This window comes from Panulirus ornatus, chromosome 55 (genome assembly GCF_036320965.1).
Source record: "Panulirus ornatus isolate Po-2019 chromosome 55, ASM3632096v1, whole genome shotgun sequence".
Lineage (NCBI taxonomy): Eukaryota > Metazoa > Arthropoda > Malacostraca > Decapoda > Palinuridae > Panulirus > Panulirus ornatus.
In genome coordinates, this window is record NC_092278.1 from 16849001 (window position 1) to 16871015 (window position 22015).

The 22015-nt window shown below is 47.7% G+C and overlaps 1 protein-coding gene across 2 annotated transcripts in view; it reads left to right on the forward strand.

Annotated features, from left to right (window-relative positions):
- Positions 1 to 22015, forward strand: part of byn (T-domain transcriptional activator brachyenteron) — a 60919-nt gene that overhangs the window by 33551 nt on the left and 5353 nt on the right. For both annotated transcript variants that reach the window (XM_071692894.1, XM_071692893.1), the window contains 4 exons: positions 543 to 638; positions 4433 to 4601; positions 20152 to 20275; positions 20609 to 20797. In XM_071692894.1, coding sequence (XP_071548995.1) covers positions 543 to 638; positions 4433 to 4601; positions 20152 to 20275; positions 20609 to 20797 — 578 coding nt within the window. The remainder of the gene's footprint in view (positions 1 to 542; positions 639 to 4432; positions 4602 to 20151; positions 20276 to 20608; positions 20798 to 22015) is intronic.

Here is a 22015-nt window from a genome sequence, read left to right on the forward strand (position 1 = left end):
ATATATATATATATATATATATATATATATATATATATATATATATATATATATATAAACACACACACACATTATATAAGGGTTTGATTTAAGGATAATACAAGATGGGTTGATGACCCGCCGCACTGAAAGAAGAAGGTATTGATGAATATAATTCAATCGTTGTACAATTGATGATCATCTGCAAGTACGGATGAGTACCTGGGTGATGGATTGATGATGGTAGATGAGTTGGTGTTTAGATGAATGAGTAGATTGTCTTGTGGTTAAAAAAAATAAATGATTACATGTTCTTGAATGTGATGATTAACGATGATTGTGTAAATTAATGATAAATTGATGATTGTTAAATTATCAACGGATAATTGCGATGAGCATGGTGATTACATTTTGCCAATGACATGACGAGGTAGTTAATCATAACAATAACAATACCAGTGAGTGACGGTCAAGGACCACTGGTTGATGTAAATTGTAAATGATCCCGGGTGTAAATGATTTACGTTCTCCTCTCTTTCTATCTCTCCCTTGGCGTTGCGCAGGCGCATGTTCCCCGTGGTGAAGGTGTCTGTAGGCGGGCTGGACCCCGCCTCCATGTACTCCGTCCTGCTCGAGTTCGTCCAGATCGACAGCCACAGGTGAGCGGCCGCCCCTCAACTCTCTCTCTCTCTCTCTCTCTCTCTCTCTCTCTCTCTCTCTCTCTCTCTCTCTCTCTCTCTCTCTCTCTCTGCGACACTCGCTCATGCCTCGTCTCTGCAGCGCGTGCGTGGTTTGCCTCGCAGTGTTTTTTTAATTGTCCCCCTGCAACATGCAGTGCTTTTACTTGTTTCGTACTTCTCCATGCAACACTCGTACATCTCCATGCAACACTCATCGATGCAACATTTGTACTGCACCCTGCAACACTTATACTTCTCTATGTAACGTTCGTACTTCACCCTGCAACACTCATACTTCTCTATGTAACATTCTTACTTCATGCAACACTCAAACTTCTCCATGCAACTCTTACACATCTTTCAACCCCTATGCGTCCCCTAGCAACACCCACACACACATTGCATTACACCACTCATGTCTCCCCCCCATGCAACAGTGATGCTTCAATATCAACCTTTGCTTCCCCCACTGCAATACTCACCTCGGAGAACACCATTGCATTACACCACTCATGTCTCCCCCCCATGCAACAGTGATGCTTCAATATCAACCTTTGCTTCCCCCACTGCAATACTCACCACGGGAGGACACCATTGCATTACACCACTCATGTCTCCCCCCCATGCAACAGTGATGCTTCCCCCACTGCAATACTCACCACGGGAGGACACCATTGCATTACACCACTCATGTCTCCCCCCCATGCAACAGTGATGCTTCACTATCAACCTTTGCTTCCCCCACTGCAATACTCACCTCGGAGAACACCATTGCTGGCCCCAGACACCACGACTGTGGCTCGTGTCCTGTGTCAGTTCAACCTGTCTGCTGCTTAATCTCTGGGTCGTGGACACATATGTCTTTGTTACACTTCTGTTGCCCCCTGTACCATCTCTGCTTCCTCCTGTTACTAAACTTCTGTTGCCCCCTGTAATACCTCTGCTTTCTCCTGTTACGCTTCTGTTGCCCCCTGTGATACCTCTGCTTCCTCCTGTTACACTTCTGTTGCCCCCCTGTAATACCTCTGCTTCCTCCTGTTACACTTCTGTTGCCCCCTGTAATATCTCTGCTCCTTCCTGTTACACTTCTGCTGCCCCCTGTGATGCCTCTGCTCCTTCCTGTTACACTTCTGTTGCCCCCTGTAATACCTCTGCTTCCTCCTGTTACACTTCTGTTGCCCCCTGTAATACCTCTGCTCGGTCCTGTAATACTTGTGTTGCTTCCTGTAATACCACTTTTCGCTCCTGTAACGCCTCAGTTCTCCCTGTAACACTTCTCGCTCGTGTAACACGAATGTTTCCTCATGTTACACTTCTATTGCCTCTTGTAACACATCTGTATCCTCCTGTAACACTTTTCTTTCCTTCTGTACATTTCGTTTACCTCCTCAACACTGCTGCTGCCTCTTGTAACACTGCTGCTGCTTCTTGTAACACTTCTGCTGCCTCCTGTAACACGTCTGTTGCCCCAAGTAACCTTTATGTTGCCTCCTTAAATACTTCTCCTTCAGATAACACTTTTCCTCTTCCTCCTGTGACGCTTCTAGCGCCTCCCACAACACTTAAGTTACCATCTGTAACACATTTTCCTTCAGTAACCCTTAATGCTGCTGTTTTAAGCTCATCCTCTGCAACACACCACATTCACCTGCAACACTCATGCTGCCTCCTGCAACATGCTAGAGCAACACTGAATACAGTTTCATTAAGATTTTATTTACTCTTCTTTGCATTAGTTTATTTATGCATTTGATATCTGTACCAGTCATAGTACTTGGGTCATGGATGAAAAGTGATGTTACACTAAGATTGAATAATAATAATAATATTAATGATAATAGTAATGATAATAATAATGATAATAATAATAATAATGATAATGATAGTAATAATGATTATTATTATTATTATTATTATTATTATCATTATTATTATTATTATTATTATTATTATTATTATTATTATTATTATAATAATAATAATAATTATTATTATTATTATTATTATTATTATTATTATTATTAGCTATTATTATTATTATTATTATTATTATTATTATTATTATTATTATTATTATTATTATTATTTTTGTTATTATTATTATTATTATTATTATTATTATTATTATTATCATTTTTGTTATTATTGTTATTATTATTATTATTATTATTATTATTATTATTATTATTATTATTATTATTCAAGATACACAAATTGGATAAATTCTCACAGTAAAGTCTTTCATCAGAGACAGACATGGTTGTTCACAGTTATCGTTATGTGTCCTTGTTCAAATTCTGAGGTTGTTAGCCTTGAAGCACGACGGTACGACCCTTGGGTGTGACGACCTGGCCTTTGACTTGACGCCTCAAGGGTCAGGTCAAAGGTCAGGTCGTCATGCCCAAAGGTTGCTGCGCCATTGTGTTCAAAGAGTTTATGCTGGGCAATTTCACGTCATTATTTTTTCTTTGATAATTTCTTTATTTCCACTCTTCTCCCTCGCGTAACACATTCCATTATTCCTATATTGATTAGTGTATGCATTATTCCTTTATTAATTATTGTATGCATAATTTCTTTATTAGTTAGTGTATGTATAATTTCTTTATCAATTATTGTATGCATAATGCCTTTATTAGTTATTGTATGCATGATTTCTTTATTAGTTAGTGTTTGCATAATTTCTTTATTAGTTAGTTTATGCATAATTTCTTTATTAGTTAGTGTATGCATAATTTCTTTATTAGTGTATGCATAATATCTTTATTAGTTATTGTATGCATAATTCCTTTATTAGTTAGTGTATGCATAATTTCTTTATTAGTTAGTGTATGCATAATTTCTTTATCAATTATTGTATGCATAATTCCTTTATTAGTTATTGTATGCATAATTCCTTTATTAGTTAGTGTACGCATTATTTCTTTTATTAATTAGTGTATACATCATTCCTTTATTAATTAGGGTATGCATTATTCCTTTATTAATTAGTGTAAACAGTTCTGTGATAACGAATTTATTAACGAATTTACCATTTACAAATCTGATTTTCTCTCCTCTTCAGTACATGAAGCTGCAGCTGCTGCTGACCTATTTTTTTTTATAACAGGATTATTTTCCTCTTTTTTTTCTTGATAAATTCAAATTTATGATATTTTTAACAAAAATATCTTAAGAAGAAATAGCATTCGTTGGATGAGTGAGGCGAAGTAGATGTATGCATCTGCTTGGCCATAATGTGGTGACCTTTCCATCTAGCAGCTCTCTCTCTCTCTCTCTCTCTCTCTCTCTCTCTCTCTCTCTCTCTCTCTCTCTCTCTCTCTCTCTCTCTCTCTCTCTCTCTCTCTCTCTCTTTCTTTTCTATCTATCTATCTATCTATCTATCTCTCTCTGTCTCTTTCCCTCTGCCTCCAAACTCCGAATGTCTCCCCCTTATCTCCCATTTTCTTTAAGCATTTAAGTATCTGCCTGTCTGGCCTCACTCCTCCCTCCCTCCCTCCTAAGCTCCACCATAATTTCGAATTCTTTAGATCCAACCCCACCCCAAGTCTTCTCTTTGCTGGTCCTCCTCCTCCCGCTCCTTCTCCTCCCGCTGCTCCTCCTCCTCCACTTTCTCCCGCTCCTCCTCCACTTTCTCCCGCTCCTCCTCCTCCTCCTCCAGCTCCTGCTTTCCTCTTCTTCCTTCTCCTCCTCCTCCTCAGCTCCTGTTACCTCCTCGTCCATCTCAAGATCTCTTTCAAAGACGTGTTTCCCTCCTGGTCCTCCTGACGCAGGTGGAAGTACGTGAACGGGGAGTGGGTGCCCGGCGGGAAACCCGAGGCCGCCCCCACCTCCGCCGTCTACATCCACTTCGACTCGCCCAACTTTGGCGCCCACTGGATGAAGGACCCCGTCTCCTTCGCCAAGGTCAAGCTCACGAACAAGACCAGCGGTAATGGCCAGGTGAGTCTCCCCTCTCTCTCTCTCTCTCTCTCTCTCTCTCTCTCTCTCTCTCTCTCTCTCTCTCCCCGGTTTTTGTTTGGACGTGGGCGTTGAGCAGGGTAGCGGTGGTGGTAGCCCCTCCCTACCTCGGCCGGCCAGCACACGTCACGGGATAACGAAAGGAACCCACCACCCCGCAACCCTCACCCAGCCACCCGTCCCCGCCCAGAAGAGCAAGAGAGAGCCACCAGTCCCGTGCCATAAACGTGTCATGGGCGATGGGGGGTGAGTGAGTGCCAGGGGTTTATGGGCGATGGGGAAGGGGATGGGCCACTCCGCCCGGAACCTACACATCTGGCCCACAGCCGAGACCTTCCTCCTTCTCTTCAGCAGTTGGAGGGCGACAAGACCCTCAAGTAACATTGTTCTCTCTCTCTCTCTCTCTCTCTCTCTCTCTCTCTCTCTCTCTCTCTCTCTCTCTCTCTCTCTCTCTCTCTCTCTCTCTCTCTCTCGTATTTTTACCATCACATAAGACATTTCCTTCGTCGATGTACTGTTGATCAAAATGGGCCGTTCATACCCCGATCTTAGAGGGGTTTCAAGGTCATATTTTACAGTATGTGGTGACTGTGGATGTCATCGCTCATCACAGAACAACAGCGCCCCGGGGAATGGCTTGAGATCCGGTAGTGTGGTGGGGAAGGCCACAGTCTCCTTCGTGGTGGGCGTCCGGCTTGCCCTGTGGTGGTGTTTACAGCACCGATGGCACCCTACCACCTACCCACCCACCACCTCCCTCGGCCACCGCCAACCCAGGCACTACCACCAGCAGCAGCCGTGTGCCACCAGCGAGCTCTCCTCTTGGTCACGTAATTGACACCAAAAGCGTGTTGGCAGCGGTGGACGTTGTGGGTAGACTCATCCTCGACCCAACCCCAACCCCCCCATCATATACCACTGCAAGTGCCTGCTGGCCGCATGATGGTTCCAGAAGACCACAGTGGGTCCTGTGTTACCCCTGCGTTAGCTCAGTGGTCCTAGAGTGTGGCCTGATGCTTCCAGAAGACCACAGTGGGTCCTGTGTTACCCCTGCGTTAGCTCAGTGGTCCTAGAGTGTGGCCTGATGCTTCCAGAAGACCACAGTGGGTCCTATGTACCCCTGGGATGGCTCAGTGGTCCTAGAGTGTGGCCTGATGCTTCCAGAAGACCACAGTGGGTCCTGTGTTACCCCTGCGTTAGCTCAGTGGTCCTAGAGTGTGGCCTGATGCTTCCAGAAGACCACAGTGGGTCCTATGTACCCCTGGGATGGCTCAGTGGTCCTAGAGTGTGGCCTGATGCTTCCAGAAGACCACAGTGGGTCCTATGTACCCCTGGGATGGCTCAGTGGTCCTAAAGTGTGGCCTGATGCTTCCAGAAGACCACAGTGGGTCCTATGTACCCCTGGGATGGCTCAGTGGTCCTAGAGTGTGGCCTGATGCTTCCAGAAGACCACAGTGGGTCCTATGTACCCCTGGGATGGCTCAGTGGTCCTAGAGTGTGGCCTGATGCTTCCAGAAGACCACAGTGGGTCCTGTGTTACCCCTGCGTTAGCTCAGTGGTCCTAGAGTGTGGCCTGATGCTTCCAGAAGACCACAGTGGGTCCTGTGTTACCCCTGCGTTAGCTCAGTGGTCCTAGAGTGTGGCCTGATGCTTCCAGAAGACCACAGTGGGTCCTGTGTTACCCCTGCGTTAGCTCAGTGGTCCTAGAGTGTGGCCTGATGCTTCCAGAAGACCACAGTGGGTCCTATGTACCCCTGGGATGGCTCAGTGGTCCTAGAGTGTGGCCTGATGCTTCCAGAAGACCACAGTGGGTCCTGTGTTACCCCTGCGTTAGCTCAGTGGTCCTAGAGTGTGGCCTGATGCTTCCAGAAGACCACAGTGGGTCCTATGTACCCCTGGGATGGCTCAGTGGTCCTAGAGTGTGGCCTGATGCTTCCAGAAGACCACAGTGGGTCCTATGTACCCCTGGGATGGCTCAGTGGTCCTAGAGTGTGGCCTGATGCTTCCAGAAGACCACAGTGGGTCCTGTGTTACCCCTGCGTTAGCTCAGTGGTCCTAGAGTGTGGCCTGATGCTTCCAGAAGACCACAGTGGGTCCTGTGTTACCCCTGCGTTAGCTCAGTGGTCCTAGAGTGTGGCCTGATGCTTCCAGAAGACCACAGTGGGTCCTATGTACCCCTGGGATGGCTCAGTGGTCCTAGAGTGTGGCCTGATGCTTCCAGAAGACCACAGTGGGTCCTGTGTTACCCCTGCGTTAGCTCAGTGGTCCTAGAGTGTGGCCTGATGCTTCCAGAAGACCACAGTGGGTCCTGTGTTACCCCTGCGTTAGCTCAGTGGTCCTAGAGTGTGGCCTGATGCTTCCAGAAGACCACAGTGGGTCCTGTGTTACCCCTGCGTTAGCTCAGTGGTCCTAGAGTGTGGCCTGATGCTTCCAGAAGACCACAGTGGGTCCTATGTACCCCTGGGATGGCTCAGTGGTCCTAGAGTGTGGCCTGATGCTTCCAGAAGACCACAGTGGGTCCTGTGTTACCCCTGCGTTAGCTCAGTGGTCCTAGAGTGTGGCCTGATGCTTCCAGAAGACCACAGTGGGTCCTATGTACCCCTGGGATGGCTCAGTGGTCCTAGAGTGTGGCCTGATGCTTCCAGAAGACCACAGTGGGTCCTATGTACCCCTGGGATGGCTCAGTGGTCCTAGAGTGTGGCCTGATGCTTCCAGAAGACCACAGTGGGTCCTGTGTTACCCCTGCGTTAGCTCAGTGGTCCTAGAGTGTGGCCTGATGCTTCCAGAAGACCACAGTGGGTCCTGTGTTACCCCTGCGTTAGCTCAGTGGTCCTAGAGTGTGGCCTGATGCTTCCAGAAGACCACAGTGGGTCCTGTGTTACCCCTGCGTTAGCTCAGTGGTCCTAGAGTGTGGCCTGATGCTTCCAGAAGACCACAGTGGGTCCTGTGTTACCCCTGCGTTAGCTCAGTGGTCCTAGAGTGTGGCCTGATGCTTCCAGAAGACCACAGTGGGTCCTATGTACCCCTGCGTTAGCTCAGTGGTCCTAGAGTGTGGCCTGATGCTTCCAGAAGACCACAGTGGGTCCTGTGTTACCCCTGCGTTAGCTCAGTGGTCCTAGAGTGTGGCCTGATGCTTCCAGAAGACCACAGTGGGTCCTGTGTTACCCCTGCGTTAGCTCAGTGGTCCTAGAGTGTGGCCTGATGCTTCCAGAAGACCACAGTGGGTCCTATGTACCCCTGGGATGGCTCAGTGGTCCTAGAGTGTGGCCTGATGCTTCCAGAAGACCACAGTGGGTCCTATGTACCCCTGGGATGGCTCAGTGGTCCTAGAGTGTGGCCTGATGCTTCCAGAAGACCACAGTGGGTCCTATGTACCCCTGGGATGGCTCAGTGGTCCTAGAGTGTGGCCTGATGCTTCCAGAAGACCACAGTGGGTCCTATGTACCCCTGGGATGGCTCAGTGGTCCTAGAGTGTGGCCTGATGCTTCCAGAAGACCACAGTGGGTCCTATGTACCCCTGGGATGGCTCAGTGGTCCTAGAGTGTGGCCTGATGCTTCCAGAAGACCACAGTGGGTCCTATGTACCCCTGGGATGGCTCAGTGGTCCTAGAGTGTGGCCTGATGCTTCCAGAAGACCACAGTGGGTCCTGTGTTACCCCTGCGTTAGCTCAGTGGTCCTAGAGTGTGGCCTGATGCTTCCAGAAGACCACAGTGGGTCCTGTGTTACCCCTGCGTTAGCTCAGTGGTCCTAGAGTGTGGCCTGATGCTTCCAGAAGACCACAGTGGGTCCTATGTACCCCTGGGATGGCTCAGTGGTCCTAAAGTGTGGCCTGATGCTTCCAGAAGACCACAGTGGGTCCTGTGTTACCCCTGCGTTAGCTCAGTGGTCCTAGAGTGTGGCCTGATGCTTCCAGAAGACCACAGTGGGTCCTATGTACCCCTGGGATGGCTCAGTGGTCCTAGAGTGTGGCCTGATGCTTCCAGAAGACCACAGTGGGTCCTGTGTTACCCCTGCGTTAGCTCAGTGGTCCTAGAGTGTGGCCTGATGCTTCCAGAAGACCACAGTGGGTCCTGTGTTACCCCTGCGTTAGCTCAGTGGTCCTAGAGTGTGGCCTGATGCTTCCAGAAGACCACAGTGGGTCCTATGTACCCCTGGGATGGCTCAGTGGTCCTAGAGTGTGGCCTGATGCTTCCAGAAGACCACAGTGGGTCCTGTGTTACCCCTGCGTTAGCTCAGTGGTCCTAGAGTGTGGCCTGATGCTTCCAGAAGACCACAGTGGGTCCTATGTACCCCTGGGATGGCTCAGTGGTCCTAGAGTGTGGCCTGATGCTTCCAGAAGACCACAGTGGGTCCTATGTACCCCTGGGATGGCTCAGTGGTCCTAGAGTGTGGCCTGATGCTTCCAGAAGACCACAGTGGGTCCTGTGTTACCCCTGCGTTAGCTCAGTGGTCCTAGAGTGTGGCCTGATGCTTCCAGAAGACCACAGTGGGTCCTGTGTTACCCCTGCGTTAGCTCAGTGGTCCTAGAGTGTGGCCTGATGCTTCCAGAAGACCACAGTGGGTCCTGTGTTACCCCTGCGTTAGCTCAGTGGTCCTAGAGTGTGGCCTGATGCTTCCAGAAGACCACAGTGGGTCCTGTGTTACCCCTGCGTTAGCTCAGTGGTCCTAGAGTGTGGCCTGATGCTTCCAGAAGACCACAGTGGGTCCTGTGTTACCCCTGCGTTAGCTCAGTGGTCCTAGAGTGTGGCCTGATGCTTCCAGAAGACCACAGTGGGTCCTGTGTTACCCCTGCGTTAGCTCAGTGGTCCTAGAGTGTGGCCTGATGCTTCCAGAAGACCACAGTGGGTCCTGTGTTACCCCTGCGTTAGCTCAGTGGTCCTAGAGTGTGGCCTGATGCTTCCAGAAGACCACAGTGGGTCCTGTGTTACCCCTGCGTTAGCTCAGTGGTCCTAGAGTGTGGCCTGATGCTTCCAGAAGACCACAGTGGGTCCTATGTACCCCTGGGATGGCTCAGTGGTCCTAAAGTGTGGCCTGATGCTTCCAGAAGACCACAGTGGGTCCTGTGTTACCCCTGCGTTAGCTCAGTGGTCCTAGAGTGTGGCCTGATGCTTCCAGAAGACCACAGTGGGTCCTGTGTTACCCCTGCGTTAGCTCAGTGGTCCTAGAGTGTGGCCTGATGCTTCCAGAAGACCACAGTGGGTCCTGTGTTACCCCTGCGTTAGCTCAGTGGTCCTAGAGTGTGGCCTGATGCTTCCAGAAGACCACAGTGGGTCCTGTGTTACCCCTGCGTTAGCTCAGTGGTCCTAGAGTGTGGCCTGATGCTTCCAGAAGACCACAGTGGGTCCTGTGTTACCCCTGCGTTAGCTCAGTGGTCCTAGAGTGTGGCCTGATGCTTCCAGAAGACCACAGTGGGTCCTATGTACCCCTGGGATGGCTCAGTGGTCCTAAAGTGTGGCCTGATGCTTCCAGAAGACCACAGTGGGTCCTATGTACCCCTGGGATGGCTCAGTGGTCCTAAAGTGTGGCCTGATGCTTCCAGAAGACCACAGTGGGTCCTGTGTTACCCCTGCGTTAGCTCAGTGGTCCTAGAGTGTGGCCTGATGCTTCCAGAAGACCACAGTGGGTCCTATGTACCCCTGGGATGGCTCAGTGGTCCTAGAGTGTGGCCTGATGCTTCCAGAAGACCACAGTGGGTCCTATGTACCCCTGCGTTAGCTCAGTGGTCCTAGAGTGTGGCCTGATGCTTCCAGAAGACCACAGTGGGTCCTATGTACCCCTGGGATGGCTCAGTGGTCCTAGAGTGTGGCCTGATGCTTCCAGAAGACCACAGTGGGTCCTGTGTTACCCCTGCGTTAGCTCAGTGGTCCTAGAGTGTGGCCTGATGCTTCCAGAAGACCACAGTGGGTCCTATGTACCCCTGGGATGGCTCAGTGGTCCTAGAGTGTGGCCTGATGCTTCCAGAAGACCACAGTGGGTCCTATGTACCCCTGGGATGGCTCAGTGGTCCTAGAGTGTGGCCTGATGCTTCCAGAAGACCACAGTGGGTCCTATGTACCCCTGGGATGGCTCAGTGGTCCTAGAGTGTGGCCTGATGCTTCCAGAAGACCACAGTGGGTCCTATGTACCCCTGGGATGGCTCAGTGGTCCTAAAGTGTGGCCTGATGCTTCCAGAAGACCACAGTGGGTCCTATGTACCCCTGGGATGGCTCAGTGGTCCTAGAGTGTGGCCTGATGCTTCCAGAAGACCACAGTGGGTCCTGTGTTACCCCTGCGTTAGCTCAGTGGTCCTAGAGTGTGGCCTGATGCTTCCAGAAGACCACAGTGGGTCCTATGTACCCCTGGGATGGCTCAGTGGTCCTAGAGTGTGGCCTGATGCTTCCAGAAGACCACAGTGGGTCCTATGTACCCCTGGGATGGCTCAGTGGTCCTAGAGTGTGGCCTGATGCTTCCAGAAGACCACAGTGGGTCCTGTGTTACCCCTGCGTTAGCTCAGTGGTCCTAGAGTGTGGCCTGATGCTTCCAGAAGACCACAGTGGGTCCTATGTACCCCTGGGATGGCTCAGTGGTCCTAGAGTGTGGCCTGATGCTTCCAGAAGACCACAGTGGGTCCTATGTACCCCTGGGATGGCTCAGTGGTCCTAGAGTGTGGCCTGATGCTTCCAGAAGACCACAGTGGGTCCTGTGTTACCCCTGCGTTAGCTCAGTGGTCCTAGAGTGTGGCCTGATGCTTCCAGAAGACCACAGTGGGTCCTGTGTTACCCCTGCGTTAGCTCAGTGGTCCTAGAGTGTGGCCTGATGCTTCCAGAAGACCACAGTGGGTCCTGTGTTACCCCTGCGTTAGCTCAGTGGTCCTAGAGTGTGGCCTGATGCTTCCAGAAGACCACAGTGGGTCCTATGTACCCCTGGGATGGCTCAGTGGTCCTAGAGTGTGGCCTGATGCTTCCAGAAGACCACAGTGGGTCCTGTGTTACCCCTGCGTTAGCTCAGTGGTCCTAGAGTGTGGCCTGATGCTTCCAGAAGACCACAGTGGGTCCTGTGTTACCCCTGCGTTAGCTCAGTGGTCCTAGAGTGTGGCCTGATGCTTCCAGAAGACCACAGTGGGTCCTGTGTTACCCCTGCGTTAGCTCAGTGGTCCTAGAGTGTGGCCTGATGCTTCCAGAAGACCACAGTGGGTCCTATGTACCCCTGGGATGGCTCAGTGGTCCTAGAGTGTGGCCTGATGCTTCCAGAAGACCACAGTGGGTCCTGTGTTACCCCTGCGTTAGCTCAGTGGTCCTAGAGTGTGGCCTGATGCTTCCAGAAGACCACAGTGGGTCCTGTGTTACCCCTGCGTTAGCTCAGTGGTCCTAGAGTGTGGCCTGATGCTTCCAGAAGACCACAGTGGGTCCTATGTACCCCTGGGATGGCTCAGTGGTCCTAGAGTGTGGCCTGATGCTTCCAGAAGACCACAGTGGGTCCTGTGTTACCCCTGCGTTAGCTCAGTGGTCCTAGAGTGTGGCCTGATGCTTCCAGAAGACCACAGTGGGGTCTTTCCCCCCTGGGCTGGCTCAGTGGTCGTAGTGTATGGCCTGATGCTTCCAGGGGACCCCAGTGGGGTCTTTCCCCCCTGGGCTGGCTCTGTGGTCCTAGAGTGTGGCTTGATGCTTCCAGAAGACCACAGTGGGGTCTCTCCCCTCTGGGCTGGCTCAGTGGTCTTAGTGGCCTAATGCTTCCAGAAGACCACAGTGGGGTCTTTCCCCCCTGGGCTGGCTCAGAAGACCCCAGTGGGTCCTGTGTACCCCAGGGCTGGCTCAGTGGTCCTAGAGTGTGGCATGATGCTTCCAGAAGACCCCAGTGGATCTTGTGTAACCCTGGGCTGACTCAGTGATCCTAGAGTGTGGCCTGATGCTTCCAGAAGACCACAGTGGGTCCTATGTACCCCTGGGATGGCTCAGTGGTCCTAAAGTGTGGCCTGATGCTTCCAGAAGACCACAGTGGGTCCTATGTACCCCTGGGATGGCTCAGTGGTCCTAAAGTGTGGCCTGATGCTTCCAGAAGACCACTGTGGGATCTGTCCCCCCTGCGTTGGCTCAGTGGTCCTAGAGTGTGGCCTGATGCTTCTAGGGGACCCCAGTGGGTCCTGTGTTACCCCTGCGTTAGCTCAGTGGTCCTAGAGTGTGGCCTGATTCTTCCAGGGTACCACAGTGGTCCTGTGTTACCCCTGCGTTAGCTCAGTGGTCCTAGAGTGTGGCCTGATGCTTCCAGAAGACCACAGTGGGTCCTGTGTTACCCCTGAGTTGACTCAGTGGTCCTAGAGTGTGGCCTGATGCTTCCAGAGAACCACAGTGGGTCCTGTGTTACCCCTGCACAGACCCCCCTGGGCTGTCTCAGTGGTCCTTGAGTGTGGCCTGATAGTCCTAAAACACCTTTGACTTGATCGTTTGAGGGTCAGGTCGAAGGTCGTGCTGTCGCCCTGTCGAAGGACACGCCGTCGTGCTCAGGGGATTAATTGACTACATGGGATTAATTGATTAATTGACTACGGGGATTAATTGATTAATTGACTATGAGGAATAATTATCCACACGAAACAATCGTTTGAAGAACCACATGTTGGAAATACTTGAAGGTAAAAAAAATTTTGTTAATGGTTTTATGATTTTACGAGTTAACTTTGTGGTAAAAGTATATATAAATGATCTTGCATAATAACCTGAAATGAGGATAAAGTTTCAGGTCTTTACGGTGACTTTAATGACCAAAGTAAATTCATATATATATATATATATATATATATATATATATATATATATATATATATATATATATATATATTCCAAAGAACTGAATTAGTGATTTAAAGAACTTACATTGAAAAACTGGTTAAAACTATAATGTATGTATACAGTGTACAGTACATGTCTACATGAGCGGACTACAGCACATGTATACAGGGTTTACAGTACGTATGTGTACATGAACGTGTGTGTATGGAGAGTTTCCGGCCCACATTATACCGGCCAGCGGATCCTGTGTCGCTCGCCCGACACCTAGAGAAAAAAAAAAAGGATCGCTGATAGCGGAGATTACAGTCCAGTCCTCCCCCTTCCCCTATGTATGGCATAGCGGACGGTGGCACTAGTGCGGGGGCCCCATCCCACGTCACCTCCCTCCCCTGTGGTCCCGTTATAACCCCAGGGGAGGTTGATGGCGGGGAGGGGAGGGGAAGTGAGTCTTGCCAACGAACTAATACACTCGTCAAATGAGCGTTGGTCGTGTGTTACGGTGTGAGTTATGGTATGGTGTGCGGGCGGCCGACTAAAACAAACTTGAGTAAGATCATAAAAGTCTGATACGGGAGGTGGCAAGGGCGGGAGGCATCAAAAGGGCGGCGCCATTGGTGCGCTGCGGCAAGACTCCAATGTCGGCCCCCATTCCCCCCTGTGGGTCTGATTGATTACCCTGACGTCACCCACACACACCCCCGGGGCTAGGCTTAAGATAAGTCCGGATATATATATATATATATATATATATATATATATATATATATATATATATATATATATATATAATATATATATATATATATATATATATATATATATATATATCTTTTTCTTTCATACTATTCGCCATTTCCCGCGATAGCGAGATAGCGTTAAGAACAGAGGACTGGGCCTTTGAGAGAATATCCTCACCTGGCCCTCTTCTCTGTTCCTTCTTTTGGAAAATTAAAAAAAAAACGAAAGGGGAGGATTTCCAGCCCCCCGCTCCCTCCCCTTTTAGTCGCCTTCTACGACACGCAGGGAATACGTGGGAAGTATTCTTAATCCCTTATCCCCAGGGATAATATATATATATATATATATATATATATATATATATATATAATATATATATATATATATATATATATATATATATATATATATATATATATATATATATATATATATATATATATATATATATATATCCCAAGCTCACTTACTCTCACCACCTTCTTCACCCCAACATTCACTCCTCTTTTCTGAAAACCCATACTAATCTTCACCTTAGCCTCCACAAGATAATGATCAGACATCCCTCCAGTTGCACCTCTCAGCACATTAACATCCAAAAGTCTCTCTTTCGCACGCCTGTCAATTAACACGTAATCCAATAACGCTCTCTGGCCATCTCTCCTGCTTACATAAGTATACTTATGTATATCTCGCTTTTTAAACCAGGTATTCCCAAGCATCAGTCCTTTTTCAGCACATAAATCTACAAGCTCTTCACCATTTCCATTTACAACACTGAACACCCCATGCATACCAATTATTCCCTCAACTGCCACATTACTCACCTTTGCATTCAAATCACCCATCACTATAACCCGGTCTCGTGCATCAAAACCGCTAACACACTCATTCAGCTGCTCCCAAAACACTTGCCTCTCATGATCTTTCTTCTCATGCCCAGGTGCATATGCACCAATAATCACCCACCTCTCTCCATCAACTTTCAATTTTACCCATATTAATCGAGAATTTACTTTCTTACATTCTATCACATACTCCCACAACTCCTGTTTCAGGAGTATTGCTACTCCTTCCCTTGCTCTTGTCCTCTCACTAACCCCTGACTTCACTCCCCAGACATTTCCAAACCACTCTTCCCCTTTACCCTTGAGCTTCGTTTCACTCAGAGCCAAAACATCCAGGTTCCTTTCCTCAAACATACTACCTATCTCTCCTTTTTCACATCTTGGTTACATCCACACACATTTAGGCACCCCACTCTGAGCCTTCGAGGAGGATGATCACTCCCCGCGTGACTCCTTCTTCTGTTTCCCATTTTAGAAAGTTAATACAAGGAGGGGAGGATTTCCGGCCCCCCGCTCCCTGTGGGGAAGTACCAGGAGAGACTGTGTACAGAATGGAAAAAGGTGAGAACAATGGAAGTAAGGGGAGTGGGGGAGGAATGGGATGTATTTAGGGAATCAGTGATGGATTGCGCAAAAGATGCTTGTGGCATGAGAAGAGTGGGAGGTGGGCTGTTTAGAAAGGGTAGTGAGTGGTGGGATGAAGAAGTAAGAGTATTAGTGAAAGAGAAGAGAGAGGCATTTGGACGATTTTTGCAGGGAAAAAATGCAATTGAGTGGGAGAAGTATAAAAGAAAGAGACAGGAGGTCAAGAGAAAGGTGCAAGAGGTGAAAAAAAGGGCAAATGAGAGTTGGGGTGAGAGACTATCAGTAAATTTTAGGGAGAATAAAAAGATGTTCTGGAAGGAGGTAAATAGGGTGCGTAAGACAAGGGAGCAAATGGGAACTTCAGTGAAGGGCGTAAATGGGGAGGTGATAACAAGTAGTGGTGATGTGAGAAGGAGATGGAATGAGTATTTTGAAGGTTTGTTGAATGTGTCTGATGACAGAGTGGCAGATATAGGGTGTTTTGGTCGAGGTGGTGTGCAAAGTGAGAGGGTTAGGGAAAATGATTTGGTAAACAGAGAAGAGGTAGTAAAAGCTTTGCGGAAGATGAAAGCCGGCAAGGCAGCAGGTTTGGATGGTATTGCAGTGGAATTTATTAAAAAAGGGGGTGACTGTATTGTTGACTGGTTGGTAAGGTTATTTAATGTATGTATGACTCATGGTGAGGTGCCTGAGGATTGGCGGAATGCGTGCATAGTGCCATTGTACAAAGGCAAAGGGGATAAGAGTGAGTGCTCAAATTACAGAGGTATAAGTTTGTTGAGTATTCCTGGTAAACTATATGGGAGGGTATTGATTGAGAGGGTGAAGGCATGTACAGAGCATCAGATTGGGGAAGAGCAGTGCGGTTTCAGAAGTGGTAGAGGATGTGTGGATCAGGTGTTTGCTTTGAAGAATGTATGTGAGAAATACTTAGAAAAGCAAATGGATTTGTATGTAGCATTTATGGATCTGGAGAAGGCATATGATAGAGTTGATAGAGATGCTCTGTGGAAGGTATTAAGAATATATGGTGTGGGAGGCAAGTTGTTAGAAGCAGTGAAAAGTTTTTATCGAGGATGTAAGGCATGTGTACGTGTAGGAAGAGAGGAAAGTGATTGGTTCTCAGTGAATGTAGGTTTGCGGCAGGGGTGTGTGATGTCTCCATGGTTGTTTAATTTGTTTATGGATGGGGTTGTTAGGGAGGTAAATGCAAGAGTCCTGGAAAGAGGGGCAAGTATGAAGTCTGTTGGGGATGAGAGAGCTTGGGAAGTGAGTCAGTTGTTGTTCGCTGATGATACAGCGCTGGTGGCTGATTCATGTGAGAAACTGCAGAAGCTGGTGACTGAGTTTGGTAAAGTGTGTGGAAGAAGAAAGTTAAGAGTAAATGTGAATAAGAGCAAGGTTATTAGGTACAGTAGGGTTGAGGGTCAAGTCAATTGGGAGGTGAGTTTGAATGGAGAAAAACTGGAGGAAGTGAAGTGTTTTAGATATCTGGGAGTGGATCTGTCAGCGGATGGAACCATGGAAGCGGAAGTGGATCATAGGGTGGGGGAGGGGGCGAAAATTTTGGGAGCCTTGAAAAATGTGTGGAAGTCGAGAACATTATCTCGGAAAGCAAAAATGGGTATGTTTGAAGGAATAGTGGTTCCAACAATGTTGTATGGTTGCGAGGCGTGGGCTATGGATAGAGTTGTGCGCAGGAGGATGGATGTGCTGGAAATGAGATGTTTGAGGACAATGTGTGGTGTGAGGTGGTTTGATCGAGTAAGTAACGTAAGGGTAAGAGAGATGTGTGGAAATAAAAAGAGCGTGGTTGAGAGAGCAGAAGAGGGTGTTTTGAAATGGTTTGGGCACATGGAGAGAATGAGTGAGGAAAGATTGACCAAGAGGATATATGTGTCGGAGGTGGAGGGAACGAGGAGAAGAGGGAGACCAAATTGGAGGTGGAAAGATGGAGTGAAAAAGATTTTGTGTGATCGGGGCCTGGACATGCAGGAGGGTGAAAGGAGGGCAAGGAATAGAGTGAATTGGAGCGATGTGGTATACAGGGGTTGACGTGCTGTCAGTGGATTGAATCAAGGCATGTGAAGCGTCTGGGGTAAACCATGGAAAGCTGTGTAGGTATGTATATTTGCGTGTGTGGACGTGTGTATGTACGTGTGTATGGGGGTTGGGCCATTTCTTTCGTCTGTTTCCTCGCGCTACCTCGCAAACGCGGGAGACAGCGACAAAGTATAAAAAAAAAAAAAAAAAAAAATATATATATATATTCCCTGGGGATAGGGGAGAAAGAATACTTCCCACGTATTCCCTGCGTGTCGTAGAAGGCGACTAAAAGGGGAGGGAGCGGGGGGCTGGAAATCCTCCCCTCTCAATTTTTTTTAATTTTCCAAAAGAAGGAACAGAGAAGGGGGCCAGGTGAGGATATTCCCTCAATGGCCCAGTCCTCAGTTCTTAACGCTGCCTCGCTAACGCGGGAAATGGCGAATAGTTTGAAAAAAAAAAAAAATATATATATATATATATATATATATATATATATATATATATATATATATATATATATATATATATATATTTTTTTTTTTTTTTTTTTTTTTTTTTTTTTTTTGCTTTGACGCTGTCTCCCGCGTTTGCGAGGTAGCGCAAGGAAACAGACGAAAGAAATGGCCCAACCCACCCCCATACACATGCCTTGATTCAATCCACTGACAGCACGTCAACCCCGGTATACCACATCGCTCCAATTCACTCTATTCTTTGCCCTCCTTTCACCCTCCTGCATGTTCAGGCCCCGATCACACAAAATCTTTTTCACTCCATCCTTCCACCTCCAATTTGGTCTCCCTCTTCTCCTCGTTCCCTCCACCTCCGACACATATATCCTCTTGGTCAATCTTTCCTCACTCATTCTCTCCATGTGACCAAACCATTTCAAAACACCCTCTTCTGCTCTCTCAACCACGCTATTTTTATTTCCACACATCTCTCTTACCCTTACGTTACTTACTCGATCAAACCACCTCACACCACACATTGTCCTCAAACATCTCATTTCCAGCACATCCGTCCTCCTGCGCACAACTCTATCCATAGTCCACGCCTCGCAACCATACAACATTGTTGGAACCACTATTCCTTCAAACATACCCATTTTTGCTTTCCGAGATAATGTTCTCGACTTCCACACATTCTTCAAGGCTCCCAGAATTTTCGCCCCCTCCCCCACCCTATGATCCACTTCTGCTTCCATGGTTCCATCCGCTGCCAGATCCACTCCCAGATATCTAAAACACTTCACTTCCTCCAGTTTTTCTCCATTCAAACTCACCTCCCAATTGAATTGACCCTCAACCCTCCTGTACCTAATAACCTTGCTCTTATTCACATTTACTCTTAACTTTCTTCTTTCACACACTCTACCAAACTCAGTCACCAGCTTCTGCAGTTTCTCACATGAATCAGCCACCAGCGCTGTATCATCAGCGAACAACAACTGACTCACTTCCCAAGCTCTCTCATCCCCAACAGACTTCATACTTGCCCCTCTTTCCAAAACTCTTGCATTCACCTCCCTAACAACCCCATCCATAAACAAATTAAACAACCATGGAGACATCACACACCCCTGCCGCAAACCTACATTCACTGAGAACCAATCACACTTCGCCATTTCCCGCATTAGCGAGGTAGCGTTGAGAACAGAGGACTGGGCCTTTGAGGGAATATCCTCACCTGGCCCTCTTCTCTGTTCCTTCTTTTGGAAAATTAGAAAAAAAAACGAGAGGGGAGGATTTCCAGCCCCCCGCTCCATTCCCTTTTAGTCGCCTTCTACGACACGCAGGGAATACGTGGGAAGTATTCTTTCTCCCCTATCCCCAGGGAAATATATATATATATATATATATATATATATATATATATATATATATATATATATATATATATATATATATATATATATATATATATATATATTTTTTTTTTTTTTTTTTTTCAAACTATTCGCCATTTCCCGCGTTAGCGAGGTAGCGTTAAGAACAGAGGACTGGGCCTTTTTTGGAATATCCTCACCTGGCCCCCTCTATTCCTTCTTTTAGAAAATTAAAAAAAAAAAAAAAAAAAAACGAGAGGGGAGGATTTCCAGCCCCCCGCTCCCTCCCCTTTTAGTCGCCTTCTACGACACGCAGGGAATACGTGGGAAGTATTCTTAATCCCCTATCCCCAGGGATAATATATATATATATATATATATATATATATATATATATATATATATATATATATATATATATTTTATACTATTCGCCATTTCCCGCGTTAGCGAGGTAGCGTTAAGAACAGAGGACTGGGCCTTAGGCTTTTCCCTCCTCCTGACCTTACTGCTTCGCCTGGAAGCGACTGAAATGCTTTATATCGTGTCTTTTCGTAGGATTTTAACTTATATCATGGAACGCAAGTTGAGAATGATATATTTTAGGATGATTTTTGATTTATGATCAAGATCGACTGATGGAACATATCGTATATGATGTAGAATGTTTTTTTTTTTTTCATTATTCTTTATTAACGCTCGTGTTCCCCGGCTGTTGCAGGTGACCGCGCTCAAGATCAAGCACAACCCGTTCGCCAAAGCCTTCCTGGACTCGAAGGAGCGGCCGGACCTGCAGGCGCAGCGCGACATAATGGCGACCTACTCGCAGCCACATCACCAGCAGTGTACGTCAGGTCCTCCGTCTTCTGCCCCCCAGTCCTCCCTTCCTCCACCCTTCCTCCCCCTCCTTGACCCTCGTTGTACGATTCACGTAAAAATTTATTCATAGATGAAATAACCCATGTAGGAGTCATGGGGCCGGGTTGACGCGTAGATCAATTTTCCAAGAATAAATTTCAACGGTAAATTGTTTTTTTTTTTGTTTACGTTTATAAATTATCCCCAGATAAGCTGTGTCAGTCTTTGTTGATACTCTAAGCCCCACCCACACCACACTTGGCAGGGCCAATCGGATTAGGTTATGGCGTCTCGCTAATCGGCCCATCATTGGTCCACAGATGGTTGGTACATGGGAGGCGGCGCCGGCATGTGCGGCGGGGGCGTGGCGTACGGGCAGGCTCCTCCCACGGCAGTGGCCTTGGCTCCTCCCCCCGTCAGCCTCTCCTCCCGCATCGCCGTCAACATGAGGAATCATCGGGTCGTCCCCTACACTTCCCCGACCCCGAGGGCCACCAGGACGCCTCCAGGTGAGGTTAACCTCATTGTATGAACTCGCTCCATCCATTTGTTTCCTTGTGAGGGTTTAGAGTGACGTATTACCCTTGTGAGTGGTGAGGATAAACTCAGCGAGTCGTATGCTTGAGATGCGTTATCAGGTTATGAGGGAGCAGGGTTCCTGGAGGTGATGAGGTACACGAGATGATAATGAGTGATGAGGAGATGGGGGTTAGTAGGTGATGAAGTACACAAGGTTTGGTGGTGTGGTATACATGTGTTCATAGTGGGTGTGAGGGATGGTGGATGATGAGTGTGTGGTACATATTGGATGATGTACGTAGTGGATGATGGGTGCGTGGTAAGCAGTGGATGATGGGAGTGCGGTACGCAGTGGATGGTGGGAGAGCGGTGCGTAGTGGATGATGCATGTAGATAGTGGATGATGAGTTAGGTACACAGTGAATGATGGATGTAAGGAACATAATGAATGATATACATGAGTGATGACACTGGATAATGGATTTAAGAACCAAGATGGATGATGGATGCAAGACACATAGTGAGCGACGGATGTAAAGTGGATGCCACTCAGTGGTGACTGCTGTCCCTCAAGAAAATTAATTTGATTTAAACTACTATTTATGAATTTGCCGAACGGGCTGGAGCTGGGGGGGGCCGGTGAAAGGTGACTGATAGATAATCCACGTGGGAAATCATTGGTCTCTTTCATCAGAATAGGTGACTAGAACCCCACATTAAGAACTCCCATGGGATGAAAGAGGAAAGTCTATTATGGTACTGTGAATGCTAATAGGTTTTGATGATCATTTTCCAAAGGCCATTCTTAAAGTTAGAAGGTCAGTTTCCACAGTTCTTTCAAAGTATTACATGCCTCAACTTCTTCTCTGTTACGGGTATTTAAATGTATCGTGATCCCTTCATGGGGGGAGGGTTGACAGAGTCCAGTTTACTTCATTCTGCTCAAGGAAGACGAGCCAGCACCTCCCTGGCCCGAATCATATTTCTTTTTAACGTTTCCTTGTCTTTCTTGCTTTCACAAGAGTTTCGTGATCAGGTGAAGATTTTTGAGTGGTCAGTGAGAATGTTTCGTGAGCAGGTCAGGATGAACTGATTCGTACATTCTTGTATTTATGTATTATTGGCAGTGGAACCAAGCCAGAGGTTTTCCTCAGAGGTGCAGTATGTCCTGGACGCTACCTCGCCTATGCGGGAAATGGCGAGGAGGC